At 43.2% G+C, this 17,380-nt stretch overlaps 3 protein-coding genes and 1 long non-coding RNA gene across 4 annotated transcripts in view; 1 reads left to right on the top strand and 3 right to left on the bottom strand.

Annotated features, from left to right (window-relative positions):
* Positions 1-4,885, bottom strand: part of LOC117136883 — a 36,411-nt gene extending 31,526 nt beyond the window's left edge. The window contains exons 1-2 of the mRNA XM_033297989.1: positions 4,459-4,885; positions 3,980-4,261 (exon numbers count right to left, since the gene is read on the bottom strand). The gene's annotated coding sequence lies outside the window, so the exon portion shown is untranslated. The remainder of the gene's footprint in view (positions 1-3,979; positions 4,262-4,458) is intronic.
* Positions 4,886-11,256: 6,371 nt separating this feature from the next.
* LOC117137173 lies at positions 11,257-11,813 on the bottom strand. The gene is made up of 2 exons (XR_004459134.1): positions 11,725-11,813; positions 11,257-11,666 (listed from the first exon to the last, which is right to left on the bottom strand). It is a non-coding gene; the product is annotated as an uncharacterized LOC117137173 (long non-coding RNA).
* Positions 11,814-12,458: 645 nt separating this feature from the next.
* LOC117136634 (vacuolar protein sorting-associated protein 51 homolog) lies at positions 12,459-15,173 on the top strand. Its single transcript, XM_033297625.1, has 6 exons — positions 12,459-12,626; positions 12,703-13,454; positions 13,515-14,151; positions 14,207-14,737; positions 14,790-14,902; positions 14,959-15,173. The coding sequence occupies exons 1-6, from the start codon at positions 12,546-12,548 to the stop codon at positions 15,065-15,067; spliced, it is 2,223 nt and encodes a 740-aa protein (XP_033153516.1). The 5' UTR covers positions 12,459-12,545; the 3' UTR covers positions 15,068-15,173.
* LOC117136635 (transcription factor grauzone) lies at positions 15,095-17,314 on the bottom strand. The gene is made up of 4 exons (XM_033297626.1): positions 17,113-17,314; positions 16,299-17,059; positions 16,022-16,216; positions 15,095-15,964 (listed from the first exon to the last, which is right to left on the bottom strand). Exons 1-4 carry the CDS (start codon positions 17,227-17,229, stop codon positions 15,295-15,297), a joined length of 1,743 nt encoding a protein of 580 aa, XP_033153517.1. The 5' UTR covers positions 17,230-17,314; the 3' UTR covers positions 15,095-15,294.
* Positions 17,315-17,380: the final 66 nt, after the last annotated feature.

The raw sequence follows: 17,380 nt of genomic DNA, 5'->3' as shown, positions 1-17,380 counted from the left end.
GGTCCTGGCAGCCGATTCTATTAACTTTTTGCCCGTCCAACATTTGCATATCCCGACCGCAAGAGTCCAGTTTTCACAGTTTTCAGTTTGACTCCCGACAATCCGCCATTTCCACGCTCGCAGCTCCGACATTGTTTGCCATTTGCAACTGAATACCTCGTGTACACTCTGGCCATTTTCACCCATCGCCACCCATTTTCCGCCCACTTTCCACCCATTTCCCCACCATGACTAAAGCATAAATCAAGCGCAAAGCACAAATATTTTTCAAGTGACAACAAATATATAATGACGATTCCCCGGACTTTGCCTCTTGGCCAGAACCGGAATACCAGAGCACCTGAATGGACGCTGCCGGGAGTCGAGTACCGTGCCTTTCTGTTGACTCTGTTGTTTTTTGCCTGGAAAATAGCGCCACCCGCTCTCATGATTTCTGCAAAAGGTTACTCTAACTGGATGGGGGATATTCCAAATTTAATATTATGATAGTGGGTGGTGGGCTGGCGTCTTGAAACCTATGGCAAATATATAGAATATCTTTCAAGAGTTACCTTAAAGGAGAAGAGATATGAAGATGCTTCTTGAAAATTAATATACAAAATTTCTATCTCTATCTTTCTAAATATCATCTAATAATAATAATAATAATAATTTTGGCACTTTTGCATCAATAAATGTTTGCTATTCTTTTCGAATTCCGTCATAATAATACTATTAGGAAATGCAATTTCAATCTCAGCAAACGCCCTTCATTGCAGGGCATCAAGGGCTCGATTTTCCCCTGGAATTTTCCCCGGCTTTTCCGGTTATAGCTGCTCTACTTTCCGCTGCGACGCTGCGGCTTGCGCTTTGCTGATTTCGTTTTGATTACGGCAAATTGTTTTTAGTTGCCTCCGTCGTCGTCCTGTTTCGTGGCCAAGTTTATATTGCGGCATTTGTGCAGTTTGCCCAGTTCCGTTGATTTGCATTTATAGCCGCGGTAATCACGGGTCAAGTCGCAAATTATATTCAACTCCAATTGCTGACCTTAACGCCGGCCTAAATATTGACACAGTCCCTGTGCAAATGAAAGTTGCGTGCCATTGACATTAAGTACTGATAAATGCCACTATTTGTTGAGTAATTTTGGCCGAATTTGTGCATTATTTATTCATCTTATTGAAGGGACTATATTTGTAAAATTACATATAGCCGATCATTTTGTTAAGTATCTGCAAGGCAAACAAGTAATAACCAGCTAGTTTATTTGCTTGCACCCGTTAAATACATTTTTGCTAGAAGGTCTTTTTTTTTTGTTTGGCTTATGTTTAGTTTGCTGTTGGCGTCAATTAGCAAGTTTTTCGATGCACAACTTTTTAATGAAATTAACAGACCCGCGGGACGCGTTCCCTTTTAGCCCTCGTGGCAGAAGCAGAAGTTAAGTGCTACTTCAACTCCAGACTGTTCCTAATGAGAGGGTATATAGTATATACAAAATATATAGGTTGATAACCATGACTGGACAGATGTCTGTCGCAATGATGTGATATCTCTAGGCGCACTGCCATTCTGCTTAGCTGATTAGTTTATGTGGGCGCGACTTCAATGGCGATCCATTGCGATTATAAGTAATATGGCGTAACAGCTAGTTCCTGCACTCATGTCATATTTCAGTGGCAGTGACAGTCGGAGGTTAGCACGCACATGCCACGCCCCCCAGCGACTAGCCACATATTCCTGCCACATATTAGGTATTCCACATATTATACAGATAGACTTGGAGTCGTTTGCGTTTCGATTAAACAAACCTTGTCAAATATGCAATGACATTGAGGCAAAGGGCATGGGAATATCTAGTGGAGTGAAATCAGGGCTGTCTCGTGTGTTATAATCCCCTAACACATATTTCAATCGCTGGAAAACGATTGATGTAAAAGAACTAAAATCATTTCTGTGACTAACTTCATTCAACATAAGCTAGGCGGCTTAATAGATACATTACACATACAGCGCTTTCATTCATAAAAAGTTTTATTCCTGATTTTTGTTAAGGAATCTGAGCTTTTAGATGAGATATAGATTAAATATATACATATATTTCGAATTGATTTGAATTCGCTTAATGGCTCTCTGTTGAATTCTATTAAAAATCCTTTTTAACATGCTAAAGTGCTTAATTTTTGCTCGAAGTTGAGTTTCAGCAGTGATTGCATAACTTTGGCTCAGCTAATTAGGCAAAACAAAGAGTAGTTAGCAAAGACGAAAAGGAAGCGAAAGGATTGCCAGCGATTGCATAAGTCAGCTGAAGCGTATGAAACACTTATATAGGCGCTCATATATATTGCATGACTGGTAGGTATAGAAAGGAAACAGGACATTAGTAGCTGTGTGGAAAATGGGGGAAAATGTCAACGCATGCAACATGCCCGGCGCCCAACTGACGCTCAAGGATACGCAAACACACACACACACACCGACAGCACTGGATGTTCGTGTGTATCTGTATCTGTAGTCGTATATGTATGTCCATATGTATGTGTATCTGTGCTTGCAGTTTGCTTGCGTAACGTAAAAATAGCCTTGAACTGCAGCCGTGCGCTTTCAATGGATTTGCATGCCGCCCACCATGCCCCACTGCCACCCACTCAAGGTCACGCGATGCCTACCGCAAATGGAACGATTGCGGGCCGTACGGACGGGCTGACATGACGACCATTATATAAGCCCCGGCGACCGACGTAAATGTCGTCGAGACACCCAGCTAATTGCCACTCGAGCAGCAGCAGCGGCAACTAGAAATGCAATTGCAATTCCAGCTGCAACATTGCAACAGCAACTAGGACACGCAATTGCATTATTGGCCAGCGAATGCCAGCAAAGTTGGTCCTTTCGACTCGAAAACCCAAACGAAAGACGCCTCCAATCCGAATATTTTGCTCACCGAAAGCGTACTTCCGGCTAATAACATTAATTCCAATTTTTGGTAAATTTGCTAAAGACTGAGGGACCGAAAAGAGCGAAATCTGAATGGCGACCCTAATGAATATTTATATGTATTTGTTTGGCTTAATATTTGGAGCTGCCCTCGCCCTGGCTGGCCATTAAATGTCCCTCCTTCCCGCGTTTTCTCTCACTTTGTTCTATTCTGGTTTATTCCCGCCATATCCTTGCTATATCCTTGCCATTTGCTTATGCTGGCAGCTCTTTCATTTTGCGTTTTGCTCTTTGCTCTGCGCTGCTCTGCTTCAGCGCCATCGTCGTGTGCAAGTTGGCCATAAAAATGGAGTAACATTTATGACCCACATCAGGCGCACACAAGCAAAGGCAGCTTTGCACACACACAGACGCAAAAGGACTCTGAACGCAGGGAGTGCACTGAGGAAAATTAACCTTAGAAGTTACTTTGATAATAACTAAATGCAATGATCAAGTTACTAACACAAGAAAAAAATATTTTATTTTAAATATTTAAAACCCGTTTGAAAATCATTCTGTTTTAAATTTTCATATGAGTTCCTTGACTCTTTTTTCAAGATTCTTTAAAAGATAATTATTTTCTGTGTATCTCTCAATGCTTTCTGACCATTTTAAATGATGTAATTGAAAACTATAAAAGTGCATAGAAAGGTATTCGAGCATTTTTCTCTGTATTGCTAAACGAAAATGCTTTTGCGTGGGTGTGGATGAACATTAGGAAGTTTTAGAAGGGAAGGGAATGACGCCTGCAAGCGCTAGATTCACAAGGATATTTTATTTTACTGTTATTCCATTTCCCGCTTCTTGTTGCTGTTCTTTTGTTATTGCTCCTTTCGGCATTTCGACATTTACTTTTCGACTCGCAGCGCATATCCTTGAGCGTTTCGAAACCCCCCTGCGTCCCGGAGCTGCTATTTTATTATTTTTTTTGTGATCCCTCCCCGTTATGGGTTAAAGCTGTTTTCAAGGTTAAATATGCGTGGCATATCGGAATTCAGGGATTTTCGTGTGTTGAGTGACTTACCCGTTGCCGCATTAAGTATGCTACACTTTGGCTGCAGCACATGCAACATTGTGGCCACTTTTCGTGCTCCTCCTCGCCGCTCCTTCTCCTTCTCCTCTCCTCCTCCTCCACGTCCTACTCCTGTCTCCTTCTCCTCCTTTTCGCTCACTGACCCAGTTCGCTTTGTTTTGCGTGTTTATCTTGCTCAGGTTGTTTTTGCGTTGGCGGCTGCTGTTGCCGCTTGTTTTTTATCTACTTATATTTTAGCCCTAAACTCTTTTCTTGTTTTTGTTGTTGTCTCAACTGTGACCGAGTTAAAAACACACACACATTCGTTTAATTAAGAAGAAGGATAAGACACGGAATGGAAATCAAGGAGATTTCAAAACTAAGCGACTAACGCTGCAAAGTTTGGAATGCATTTCCTAAGGCAACTACTCCAGATCTGCACCTTTCCTTTCTCTTCTGTTTCTTTTTTTTTGCCCTCTAATTTCACTCACAATTGTGCTGCTAATTTCGTTACTTTCACTTTGTTAGGCCTTCTGTATGCACGTATGTGTGTGTGTGTTTTGGTGTATCGGTGTGTTTTGGCTTCTGAAGCACACGTGTGCGTTTATGTGTGTATCCGTGTGCGTCGATTAACGGCATTGATTTTTTTCAAAAAAACAAGAACTCCACTTTAATATCACTGATTCGATTTGTTTTCGTTATTCGATTATTTTGTGCACCGTTTCACGTGGACATTTAAGCATTTTCCGTTTCGCTTTGCTTTAATTTCGGCGATTTGCGCGCGCGCTGGGTGTACAGGTGTGCGTGTCTGATTGAGTGTTTGTGTGAGTGTCCGTGTGTCGGCCATGTGTTGGTTTAATACAGCTGCCCGAGAGCGGGGATTTCGCAGAGGCAGCAGCGCACGTCTGCTCTCCACGACGCTTCACACACTTCTAAAGGATCCGAGCGCCACTCTTGCGTTTTTATTCAAAGCGCTCTCCCCCACCAAGACGCCCTCTTTCGTGAGCATCAGCATTCTCTCTCTCTCTCTCTCTCTTTCTCGGTGCCTTTCTTTGGGCGCCACAATGTCTACGCATAAATAATACGCACGTTGCACGTTAAGCGTGTAAGTGCAAGAAGGAGAGAGGAGGTCCAACTCTCATTTCCATGCAAAGTAAGCTCCAGCAGGCAGGTGTTAAAAGTGAGGGGTAGGAGGCGGAAAGCTTAGGTCATCAGGACTTGCTGATATCCTTTCGATCGAATAAGGCATTACGCGCTTTGACAATAATAAAAATATCATAACAAAAGTAATGGTAACCTATATTTTCTTATAATTAGTAATTATAATCTAGTAATTTTTCGTCACACTTAAAATCCCACTGAATAACATACAATTTTTAAATGATTTGCTATGCCCAGTTTTCTCCTACACTAGCGGCATACGTCATCATAACGGTAAACAAAATTTCGCCAGAGAGAAATTCCCATACAGCACACAAATTGCGTTGCCTTCCCTCTCGCTATTTTGATCACGCGCACTATGCACCTCTCGCTCGCTCACACTATCTTCGCTCACTGCGCAGACGCACAAGCGAAACTCTTTCTCCCTGCCACCCACTTCTACAATTTCGCCACTCTCCCCCTCTCTCTCTCTCTCTTTGACCAACTCTAGTGTTATTGCATGCGAAGCACGTGAATTTTTGTGTTTACTTTTTAATTTTCTCCTTGCTCTCAGCCTCAGTTGCCATTTGTTTTTATTGTTGCTCCTGCCACTCACTATTGTTGTTGTTGGTGCTGCCACCTATTGGGGCTTTTGTTTTTCTTTATCGCATGTGTGGTCCTTTGTTTTCCTTGTGGGCCTTGCTTTGTTTTGTTTTGTTTGATTCCATTCATACGGCATTTGCTGGGTTTTGGTTCCTTTTCTTTTTTGGGCTGAAACTATGCAAACCGTTTTTCATTTACGATCGACAGTGTGTTTTGTGTGTGTGTGTGTAGCTGTGCATGTGAGAGATTTGTATGGAAATTGGCGCAAAATACGCCCCAAAACCGAATTCAAGTCCCCAGTTAGTTATGTGCAGCGTCTGCCATTTCTGCATTCACATTTTCCGAGCACACACACATACATATGTATGTGCATATGTGTGTGGCATATGCTTTCTAACGAAACATAGACCATTCCTACTTTCGCAATCACCCTTTTAAAAGTTTTACTTATTTTACGTATAATTACTTATAATTATACTACTTACCACTATAATAGCTAAAAATATAATAATATAATAATTATAATATATAAACTGAATTAGAATATTTTTTAAATGCAAAAAGTTTAAATTATGTTTTGGGTAAACTGAGTAAGATAAACGATATAAGTTGAGTAAAAAGGAAAATGCATAGTTAGCAATTATAGATATGCATCAAAAAGATTTGAGTGAAATTGAGCGATGGAATCGCTGGCCAAGTGTGTTATGGCATTTTGGTTGTTTGTTTTTGGGGAAATGTTAAATCATGCATGCTGATTGTCCTGTGGCCTCGAGGATGCCATAAGCAGCAAGGATACGCAGCGTAAAACAGCATAAAACAGCACATAAGCATCACAATCGGCATCAGGCATATTCGAATTTCGTTTACATTTTGAGCAGCATTGTTTCGCATTGCTGGCATGTTCAAAAAGTGACGGGGGAAAAGAGAAAAGCGAACTGGATGCAAATGATGATGCTGCTCGCCATTGATAGCCAGTATATCTGCCGAGTTTTCCCTCAGTTTCCCACCCATGTCGCAACTCTCTAACGGCTCCCCTTTGGCCCGTGGAAAATCAACAGCATAACAACCGCCGCAGCAACAGGAATTTTGATTTTGAGCAAACGGAGTGCAGAATAAACAAAAAAACAAAGCGCCACCCCTCGCTCAGGGGGGGAGGGTGTTTTGGGGCCGTGGGAAACTGTACGCGGTCGGTATCCACAGCAACGGAAACTCTAACCGTAACTCATGAGCCTCCTGCTCCCTGTTCACGAACTATTTACATGAGTAATTGCCGTTGTGCATGCGCCTCCGTCTGGAAAATGGCACTCCCCTCTCTTGGCCCTACCCTACTTCACCATCAACATCAGCAACACCATCATCATTATCATCATCAGGTGTATTTGTTGTCAGCCTCGGTTGGGCTTTAAGCCATTTAGCCAGGACAGACCGGTGAGCCTGCTCCCAGCAGGAGCACCCAGCCAGGTAAACTGTTGATTCCATGTGGCGACACGATTGTCGAGGATTCCCCCAAAAACCCAGCTACACATTTCCACGTGAGAACTTTGGCCTAGGCCACCCATCTGCTATCTGTCCACGTCGGAATATAGGTACATTCGAGTTTATATATTTATACAGTGGAACTTCGCTAAGAGAATCTGTCACATGGAAATTATAAATCCCCAGTTTATATATCGATAATTTAAGCCCACTTGTTGGCACTAAATGTAACAGTTCCTGTATACATGCAGTTCATTTTATCGAATGTTCACTGTAGCTTTATTATCATAGAGTAGGTCACAAAATGATCTGTATCCATTCACGGCGTAAGAAATAATGCCTTTTTGTGGCACTTCAACTGAGTTTATCTACCTCTTGACCTTTGGCCAAAGGAGTTTCTTTCAGTGCACACTGGCCATTCTCCGATTTTGTCCAAAAATAGCATTCATTTGCCAGACGAAACGCTACACAGTGATGGGTGTGGGTGGCTCTCAGGGTGGAAGTATAAACCAGATACAGTCCCCAGATGGCCATAAAGTCCGACTGAATGCACTCAAACACGTAAACATTTCGGTGCTGGGAAACACACAAAGAAATACTCCCGAAAGTATGCTATAAAAATGCGAAAGTGACAGAAGACACACAAACAAACATTAGGTCATCAATTTCGGCCTGTTTCCGGTTATTTTTGTCAACAGTCGATAACTTAGATTGCCCCGCTGAAAATCAACCCTTCAAAACGAAAACACCCTCCGCTTACTCTAAATTTAGGCATAAAATGCTGATTATTAGACCATAAACGCTTCTAACTCGTTTCACTGCACAATTGGTATTTCCCAACTGTGGTCAGCACTTTGGTCTGCTGTGACTGCGGTTTGATTAGTTAGTTATTTTTGCAAAAAACCACACATTGTTGTAAACACAGTTAGGGGCGAACTTTAATTGCCGATGCCAAATGCACATTTTCCATCAAATAAACCACAAGCTAATGCACAAACAAATCGCATTAAATGGAAAACGATTTTTTTTTTCGATTACCCCGCCTGAGATTCGATTTGATGAAGGGGAGAGTGGGAAATTGGGAAATGGAAAATTTTAGAAGGCGGATGAGCAGATGAGCAGACGGGCTCCACCCGGCGGATTGTCACTTGAATATTCCAGGCGTGATCGATGCGCAAAGCTTTTGGTTTCCTCCACTTTGCCAGCGAATTGAATTCGCAAAAGACCCACACGTAAGCAGTGCTGCGTCTCCCTCACACCCACCAACCTCCCTTTCGCACTCTATCTACGGGTGCCCCCACCCCCTTCTTATGGGCAAAATTAATGTCAATTTTTATGCTTGATTTATGGCATCGCATTTATTCTTCTGTTGGGGGGGAGCGTCGGAGCCTTTTTAGCCCGGCTTCATTTGAATTCAATTGCTGGCGAAGATGCCATGGCGCTGATTTTGTCGCAGCAAATGTCGAAGGAGCAGGTCGAGTGCGGCACGTGACCCGCTAACCTCGAAAGCGCAATACACACAGGCCAGGATGCTGCCATCCCCATTCCTCCGCGCCAGTCAAACACATCTGCCAAAGGGCAATAAAAAATTGACAACGCCAACAGACAGCAGCAAAGAGGCGTTGGAGGAGCAGCCCAACGGAGAGAAATCTTTCTTATCTAAGGTAGTTCTTGATGTTAAAAATATAAAATAAAGTATACGTCTAAATAATCAGAAATTGTAATGAAGTAGTCAGAAAAACGTATAAGTAAGGTACCATTTTTTAAAGTTCAAAGGACATTTTCTTTCTCAGTGCAGGCAAAGCCAACTTCGCATTGCCCCAATCATTTGCCAAAAAAGAGAGGAGACTAGTGGCAATATAAACCAGTGGCTGCCTATCACTCGACACAGCTGCAAATGTACAAAGTGCTACATTGCAGCGAAATCCACGATGCAGGTGCAGTGTCAACCGAAGTTGCATTTGCATCACTATGCGCCGAATGCTTTTCTCCGGGGGGTGGGTAGGAAAATACTCACATCCCACAGGTAAACACCTGCGGCCGGGCACTTTGGCGCTATTAAAGGGCTTTCCAGCGGTGGCAAGAAGTGGAATCATCAGCCATTTTTGGCTGCAAGGCCGGAAGCACTTTGCGTGCAGATTTATGGCTCGCCCCAAGCCAATCCTCCATGGGAAATGCATCATACATACATGTGAGTGAATGTATCTGTGTGTGTGTGTGTGCATCCACATGCGTGTGCTTCGTTTTATGGGCACACATCCTTCGGTTTTCCACGCTCCCCTGCATTTTTATTTTCGAATGCATTTAAATTGCATTTGCTGTGCGGCCTGATAAAACTGTCCGCACTTGACAACCTTATCGCCGCACTTAAGCTCGTGGTTAAAAACCATGGAGCCATAAATTTCAGGTCGGATTTATTGGCGAAGGGTTATGATTAAAAGCTCTGCAAAATCGAGATAGTGAAAACCTAAAAAACATGAGTTTTTACAACTGGTATTTGCAGAAATCCTCTTTATTGTTAACTATTAAAAAAATTTACGATGCTCTAAACTTCATATACTTTTTAAGCTTATCATTAGTGAAAATAAATCGAATTAATTAAACGATCTTAAATTCAATAAACTAATCTCAGTTATATTGCTCAGCAAATAAAATATATTAAAAATATGTTAAAAATTTATTATATTTCGCTTATGATTTGCTGCCAATAACTCTGCATTTAAAATGGACATACATATTTCCAACTTTCTTACTGTTCCCTTTTGTGCAATTTTTTTTCCAGACGAACAACTTTTGAGTGTCAGCTGAAAAGCTCGAAGTGAAATCAGCCATGCCACTTGAGTTTCCCCGCCCACACTTTCCTTTCGGAAAATCCACCCGCCCAGCCTTTGACTTTGCCTTAAAGCTGTGTGTTATGGCGCTCGACTTGTTTGCCTTTCATTTGCTGTCCACTCACGCAGCTTCACTTCAGTTGGCCCGGCCACTTGCCAGTAATCTCTGAACCCACGCCACGCCACCTGCCACCAAACACCACCCACCGCCCACCGCCCACTCCAATGCCCTACACATAATCCGTTTAAAATGAGCACTGGCTGTGTGCTCCAGTTTCCGCTGCTCCTGCTTTTGAGTGCACTGAAATTAATTTAACGACTTGGCGCACTTCAAGCTGCACAAAACATATTAGTGGGCCGAACGTGGGTGGTGTGGCAGGGAGCAGTTGGGTGAGGAGAAAGTGAGGTGTGGAAAACCTGGGACAATGGCAACTTGACCTTGACACGTTCAACGTTCTAGCAGCACACAGCGTTTCTCAGCCAAAAGATTATCGCTCAGCAGGCACCCGGGTGTTTACTTGCGGCAATAAAAAACATGCGAGTGTTTTGGTACAAGCGAAAAACACCCGGCTGGCTGCAGCGCAATAATCCTTTTTGTGAGCTAGGACTACCTTAGGATCCTGCGCCTGCAGGTATGCAATGCCATTTACGCACTGAGAGAAAATACCCTTAAGTCCTTAGAGTGGAGTGTTCGATGTTCAAAGGGCATTGAACAATTAATAAACAGGCAATGTTTATTTAAAAACCTTTAGTTTTTAATCATATCATTTCGAATATGAATAATGATCATTCCTTACAAACATATAAAAGTATAGTGTGTTGTGAATTAGGAACCTCATCAAACAGTATTGCTATACATTTTTCTCAGTGCACATTATACAAGATGGAGGCTGATGGTATTGGAGAGGGTGTGATTTGCACAATCTGCACACAACTCGAAATTAAATTCGGCCCCGGCAACAGCTCGAACTTTTTTGCGAAAGGTCAAAATGTTAATGTATTTGAAATGAGACGCCACAAAGGAACGAGAGCGAAAGGAGCAAGGATAAAATATAGTGCGAATGGTGGGAAAATTACGGGGGCAGCATCCGAAAAGCGAGACTCAGATGCGAGATACAGCAGCACAGGGAACTTTAGGGCCTCGGAAAGTGGCAAAAACTTGTCCATGTTCATTCAACTTGACACGGTCGCCAGCGGGCAGACGAACTCCCACCGAAATAAAAAGGACGCAGCAAGAAGTACACAAAACTGCTATATATTTATGCCACGACACTGAAAATACCCATTACAAAAAATGATTTAATGATGTTTAGTGGATATTAAAACTGTAACACAGGGCAATTCAGTATTCAAAAGAATATATCTTTCAATAAGCGTTACATAGTGAATCGCAGTATCGAAATACCCAACGGCAGGGTATTGAGACCTTAACAAAAACGATGTCTGGGGTAGTGGGAAGGCGGTGGGCGTGGAATGTTTAATGCGATTTGCCACACGTAACTCAGTCTGGGGAGACTTGAATTACTTAGGATACAGAAGCCCACATCGTGTTCTACTTTTGTGCTTTATTGAGCCAGGTGACATACAAAGTTATTTGCCATGATTTGGGTCCAAAATGCACAGCATTGTCACGGGGTCCGTCAAGCAATCTACAAAATGTTTAAGTAATTAGGTACATTAGTTAACTAACATTGTGTTGTTACCAACCAGCAGCCACAATTGTGGTGCAGAGAACTGCAATTAGTGCGGAAATAAACAGTAATAGCTTCATGTTGTGATCGCTTTAAGAAAACCTTTTACAATAATGCTATTTATGAAAAACAAACAAGTAATTCCTTATCAGTTCGCAATGGGAGCTTCCCAATAACTAAGCCAAGATTAGAATACAAATTTCAAAGAGCTTTACAAACTAAGATAATCTCAGTTCCACGTCTCTCACGATTAAATGCCAATTTACCACACACCGATGTGCCTCAAAATAAAAACAATGAGAAAAAAACAACAGAAAAGATAATAAAATAACGACTTGCACTGTAATTTTTGTTGCTCATTGACAATCCAATAGCACAAATATTACCTACATTTATAATATAGGCACTAACTACATAAATTTAACAAAGAAAAATAAAAAATTTAAATTCAACACAATTTACTTACTTTGCCATAATAGTACTATTCTGCATTAACTCTTAACTGTCTAAATTATTATTCACTTTATTTATTGTTCAAATTCATTTATTTGCAACGAACAAAATATTTGTATTTAATGAAGGCATCACTCAATATTTTATCTTTAAAATAAGAAGTTGCTAAACATACACCGTTTAAAAAATGATTATGTGGCGCACTTTAGGTATCGATAACAGCTGTTGGTAGTCAGCTGTTAAGTGAAGGAATAATTTTTCGTTGCCCAACACGCCTAAATTTATCGATATATACAAAAAATCCGATTAATCTTCTGCAACAACAAGTTCACTACAATTAGTTTATTTATTTATTTAGAATAGTATTAAAAAGTGTTCTAAAAAATGGCTGAAACCAAAGCCAATCCCTTCGACATGGACAGCTCCAGCTTCGACGCGGAAAAGTATCTGGAAAGGCTGCTCAAGGTAAGAACTACAAAATGTTAAAGTAATGGACATTAACTTATGCACTTTTTGTTTTGGCTGTTACTCACAAATAAAGGATTGCTCCTTGAAGCAAATAATGGATACGGAGGCGGCGGTGGTCAAGGACACACAGACATTGCACTCGGATATGCAGACGCTGGTCTACGAGAATTACAACAAATTCATCTCCGCCACGGATACAATTCGTCGGATGAAGGATGACTTCAAGCAGATGGAAACGGATGTGAACCTGCTGATGACCAAGATGCAATCCATAACGACTTTTAGTGAGCAAATCACCGGAACGCTGCAGGGCACCAGATCGCAACTATGTCGCCTGTCCGAAAAACACTCGCTCCTCAAGAGGCTGCAGTTTCTCTCGACTCTGCCAGCTAAACTGAAGTCTCTGATAGAGGAACAGAACTACGCGCAAGCTGTCCAGGACTACCTGCATGCCCAGAAGGTGTTCGCCCAGTACGGTCGACAGCCGTCCTTCGATGGAATCCAGCGAGATTGCGACGCCATCATGGCAGACCTTAAGGAGCAATTGCGAAGTGACTTCCAAAGGGCTGGGAACACGGCCCAATCCTTGACGGAAATTGGAGAGCTACTCCTACAGCTGGACGAAAAGACCTCGGATCTGGCCAGCGAAATGCTGACTTGCGCTGGCAAACGACTGCACGAGCAAATCGTCATGCTACAGGATCAAACAGAGCGCGATATGCTGGAGTTTGTGGACATGGGCATCGATGGTTTCCTCAACGATCTGGCGCTGGTAGTGACTTCCTACTTTGATATGTTTGTGGCCAAGCACTACGAGCATGAGCGGTAAAATGAACAATATTTTGTATAATCTTAAATGAGATTTAATATCCTTTCCCTTTTCAGCGATGACTTCCAGGAGAACGCCCTGCAGGAGTTAAATGTCTTCCTCAATCAGAACATCGAAAAGTATCTGACACTCGTCCAGGATCGCGTTGAGTCCGACATTGGCTACGGAGATACCCAGGTGATGCTGCGCGCTCTGGATCGACTTCATCGGCGCCTTCAGGCCATGCGAAATATCTGCCGCGGCTTGGAGGTCCAACGCAACACAGTATCCATCATTATTTCGGCTGCCCACCAACTATGCGATGCCCATGCCAAAAACCTCAAAGATCACTTTGCCGACAGCTTGAGTGCGGTTCGTCTTTCGCTGGTTTCTGCCAAGAGTGATGCAGCTGCTGGTCTCAATCTCGGTGATCTGATCAGCAATCTGTATGTGTCCATGGTGGAGAAGATTAAGGGCGTACTGCAGGACTTGCTTATATTCCTGCGCACCGACTGGTCGTTCAACATCAAGGCGGAACACAAGGGCGCCCTGTGCGTTGAGGGCATTCGAGAGAACCTACTCATTGGCTTCCTGCGTCATATTGCTAAGGTGATGTGTGGTTTCGGAGATGCCTCCAGCTCCAGTCCACCCAATCTATTGCTGGTGCTGTCGAAAACATGTCTGGAACTCGAGCAACAGGGCGTTCACATACTGGTGAGCTTTCTATTGCTACTATTTCTACTATTTTCCTAAGAAACCAAATCCTTAGATTGCTCTAGTGGATGACCTGTACGAAATCGACTCGGAGAACAGTGCAACACTTACCCACGAAACTGAGATATGTGCCGAAATGCGGGAGACGGCACAATCACTATTGGACGCCTATGTGCGGCTGCAGGGCACCAATATCTCGCAAATGCTACGCAAGAGCGTGGAAACAAGAGATTGGCTTAACTGCCTGGAACCACGCTCCGTTCGTGCGGTGATGAAGCGGGTCGTGGAGGAGCTTGGCAGCATCGAGACGGTGGTAGCCAGTCTCTACGAGGCAAACACGAATGCAACGTCAGGATTCCGCACCACAGCCAGCAGTGACTCTAGCCGAAAAACATATTTCAGTAACTTTGCTTCCACCTCAAAGCCACAGTATCGTTCCAATTGGTCAAACTACACGCCTTCGCAGCTGGAATCCAGCTATGTGTCCAACATACATCGCTTGTTTTCGGAGCGAGTGGAAATCTTTACTTCGGTAGAGTTCACCAAGGCGTCAATCATAATGGGCATTATTAAAATTGGTCTAAAAGTAAGTGAATTTATGAAATGTAGATGGCTATTTACGTGTTTTATGTTTTTAGACCCTCTTGGAATGCGTGAGGCTAAGAACATTTAGCAAATTCGGACTTCAGCAAATTCAGGTGGATGCCCATTATCTGCAAATGAACCTATGGCGATTTGTAAGCGATGAAAAGTGAGTTAGATTTGATAACTGAAAGATATGATAAACTAAACACACTTGTTTGACAGTCTGGTGAACTTCCTGCTGGATGAGATTCTTGGCTCAGCTGTGCAGAGGTGCTTGGAGTCCGTTTTAATGGAGCCCAATGCTGTGGAAATTATCTGTGAACGGGGTTAGTATTTGTTTCCACAACATAAAGCAACATTCCACTTAAAATCTCCGTCTATTTTGTTAAACGCTGCTAGCCTAAGGATCTAAAAATAAACACGCTGTTTCTAATTTAGATAGTTATTTAAAATGTCTAGGAAATTGACTTCATTTTTCAGAAAAATCTTTCAAATTCCCATTCTGCCATTTTTTAACTGTGCTGGTTACATGTCCACCAATTGTAACAGAAATCAGTTTCAATCTGTGGTATCGGCACTGAGACACAGAGTGAACTCGATGGTATCACCCTTAATATCCTCTTCGGTATTCGTCAGCAGAATGCTGTGGGATTCCCCATCCTCGCCCGTTGAGATGGTCAACACGCTGGGTGTCTCCTCGTCGATGGCTTTTCGTTGCTCGGTGCGTGCCTTCCTTGCTTCCTCGAACTCCTTGGGATGACACTTCCTACGATGCGTGTGCTGATTCGCATTGGAGTTAAAGGTCTTCGGGCAGTGAGGACACTTGTAAAGCACCTCGCCCGTATGCATGGTCATGTGTTCCCTCAGTGTGATGGCCTTCTTGAAGGATTTACCGCACACACTGCATTCGTGCTTCCTGTCCGTGAGATGCACATAGCGCTGGTGACTGAGCATGGCGCTCCTATTGGGCGAAACCTTTCCACACACATCGCAAGTGGCAGCAGTGCCATTATGTCGCCGCACATGCTTCTTGAGACTGTGCTTGTTCTTATGCCAGGATCCGCAGATGTCGCACTGAACCTTGGGCTCCGTGACACCAGCGTGCTCCAGCTGATGTCGCTGGAAGGCAGCTCGTCCACGTATAACCTGGGCGCAGATGTCGCACATGGTGCCATAGTTGCCATGCGCCATCTTGACGTGCGTGCACAGAAGGGATTGGTTGGGAAATCTATTCGAAAAGAAAATGTTTATCATACAACTTCAAGATGAGTAGAACCAGGCTTACCTCCTCTCACAAAGATCGCAGACCACATTGCGCTCCTTGTGGATAACGCGATGCTGATCCAACAGATACTGCTTAGTGTACCTTTTGTGGCACTGCTCGCACATAAAGGTCTTCTCCTCCTCCGGATGGTGCTTTAGCAGCTCATGGTTCCTCAGGCACTGTTTGTCTGCAAATCGCTTGTCGCACTGGGTGCATCTGTAATTAAATTTCTAATTGGTTATGGGATCGGCTCATGGGATTTCCGCATTAGATTGGCTCACTCCACTTTACCACTCACTTAAACTTCTCCGGATCGGCGTGTCGATCAATATGGTCGGTGAGAAAGGAGCGCTTGTAGAACTTCTTATTGCAACAAATGGCATAGCCCTTGCGATGGTGCTCCTGCAGCATGTGCTTGCAGAGCAGAAGGAAGGTCTCCTGCCCCTCGTGACAAACGTCGCAGGTGAGTCGCATGTGGGCAGAGATCTTGGCATCGATATCCAGCATGCACTGTTTGTAGTCCGCATAGCGTTTGCTTTTCTGTGGGGTTCCTTCTGCTTTGCACGGGGTTCGTTTCGCTCTGGATTTATTCGCCACAGGTTTCGATTTTTCAGGAGGTGTAGAGGGAGGCAACGAATGATGTGCTTTACTTTTGGCGGACGAACGAGTTTCTCTACGCTCTTCTGTGGGTAAGGTGTCTACGGTTTCTAAATCGTTTTCTGTTGCTGGGTCTTCTTTGATAAATTGCTCCTTTGGTGGGTTGGAATCCGTTTGCTGCTCCTGCTGCGCAATAACTTCGGTGAGGAACTGCTCGTTGGTAAAGGAACCACCCTCGCTTCCAGGTAATCCCAGCTCCTGGTCCTCATCCTGCTCCTCCTCCTGCTGCTCCGAGTCCTCACCATGCTCAACTTTCCCCTGATCTTGGCCAGATTTCAAGGAGAACCTTTCGGTGAGCAAACGATGTGCACTCTCCACGGCCACATAGAATTGATGAAAATCGTTCACCTGGTTCCAGCAGGTCAAACAGATTACCGTTGATATGGGATCATCGCTTTTTGGCTGCAATTAAATCATTTACATATGTTACCAAAAATAGGAAGATAAGAAATTACCTCAAACCAAAAGTATTTGGCCAACACATTAGCCACATTTAGGGAGAGTCCCACGTCCTCGAATATCCGAATCGTATCTGTATCGTTAACGTTGTTCAGGCACAAACGGCAAATCATGCTTAAATTAATACATTCAAGCCTAAGACAATTTATATATTTTTATATCAAATCAAAACATATACAAGACTTCTTCGATATATGAGCTACGATTATCGTCGGATGTTATCGACCCGAAATCGAATATAAGCAAAAAATTCAAGAAATCGAA

This window comes from Drosophila mauritiana, chromosome 2R (genome assembly GCF_004382145.1).
Source record: "Drosophila mauritiana strain mau12 chromosome 2R, ASM438214v1, whole genome shotgun sequence".
NCBI lineage: Eukaryota > Metazoa > Arthropoda > Insecta > Diptera > Drosophilidae > Drosophila > Drosophila mauritiana.
The sequence above is the reverse complement of the archived record's forward strand: the minus strand, read 5'-3'. Positions and strand labels throughout refer to the sequence as shown.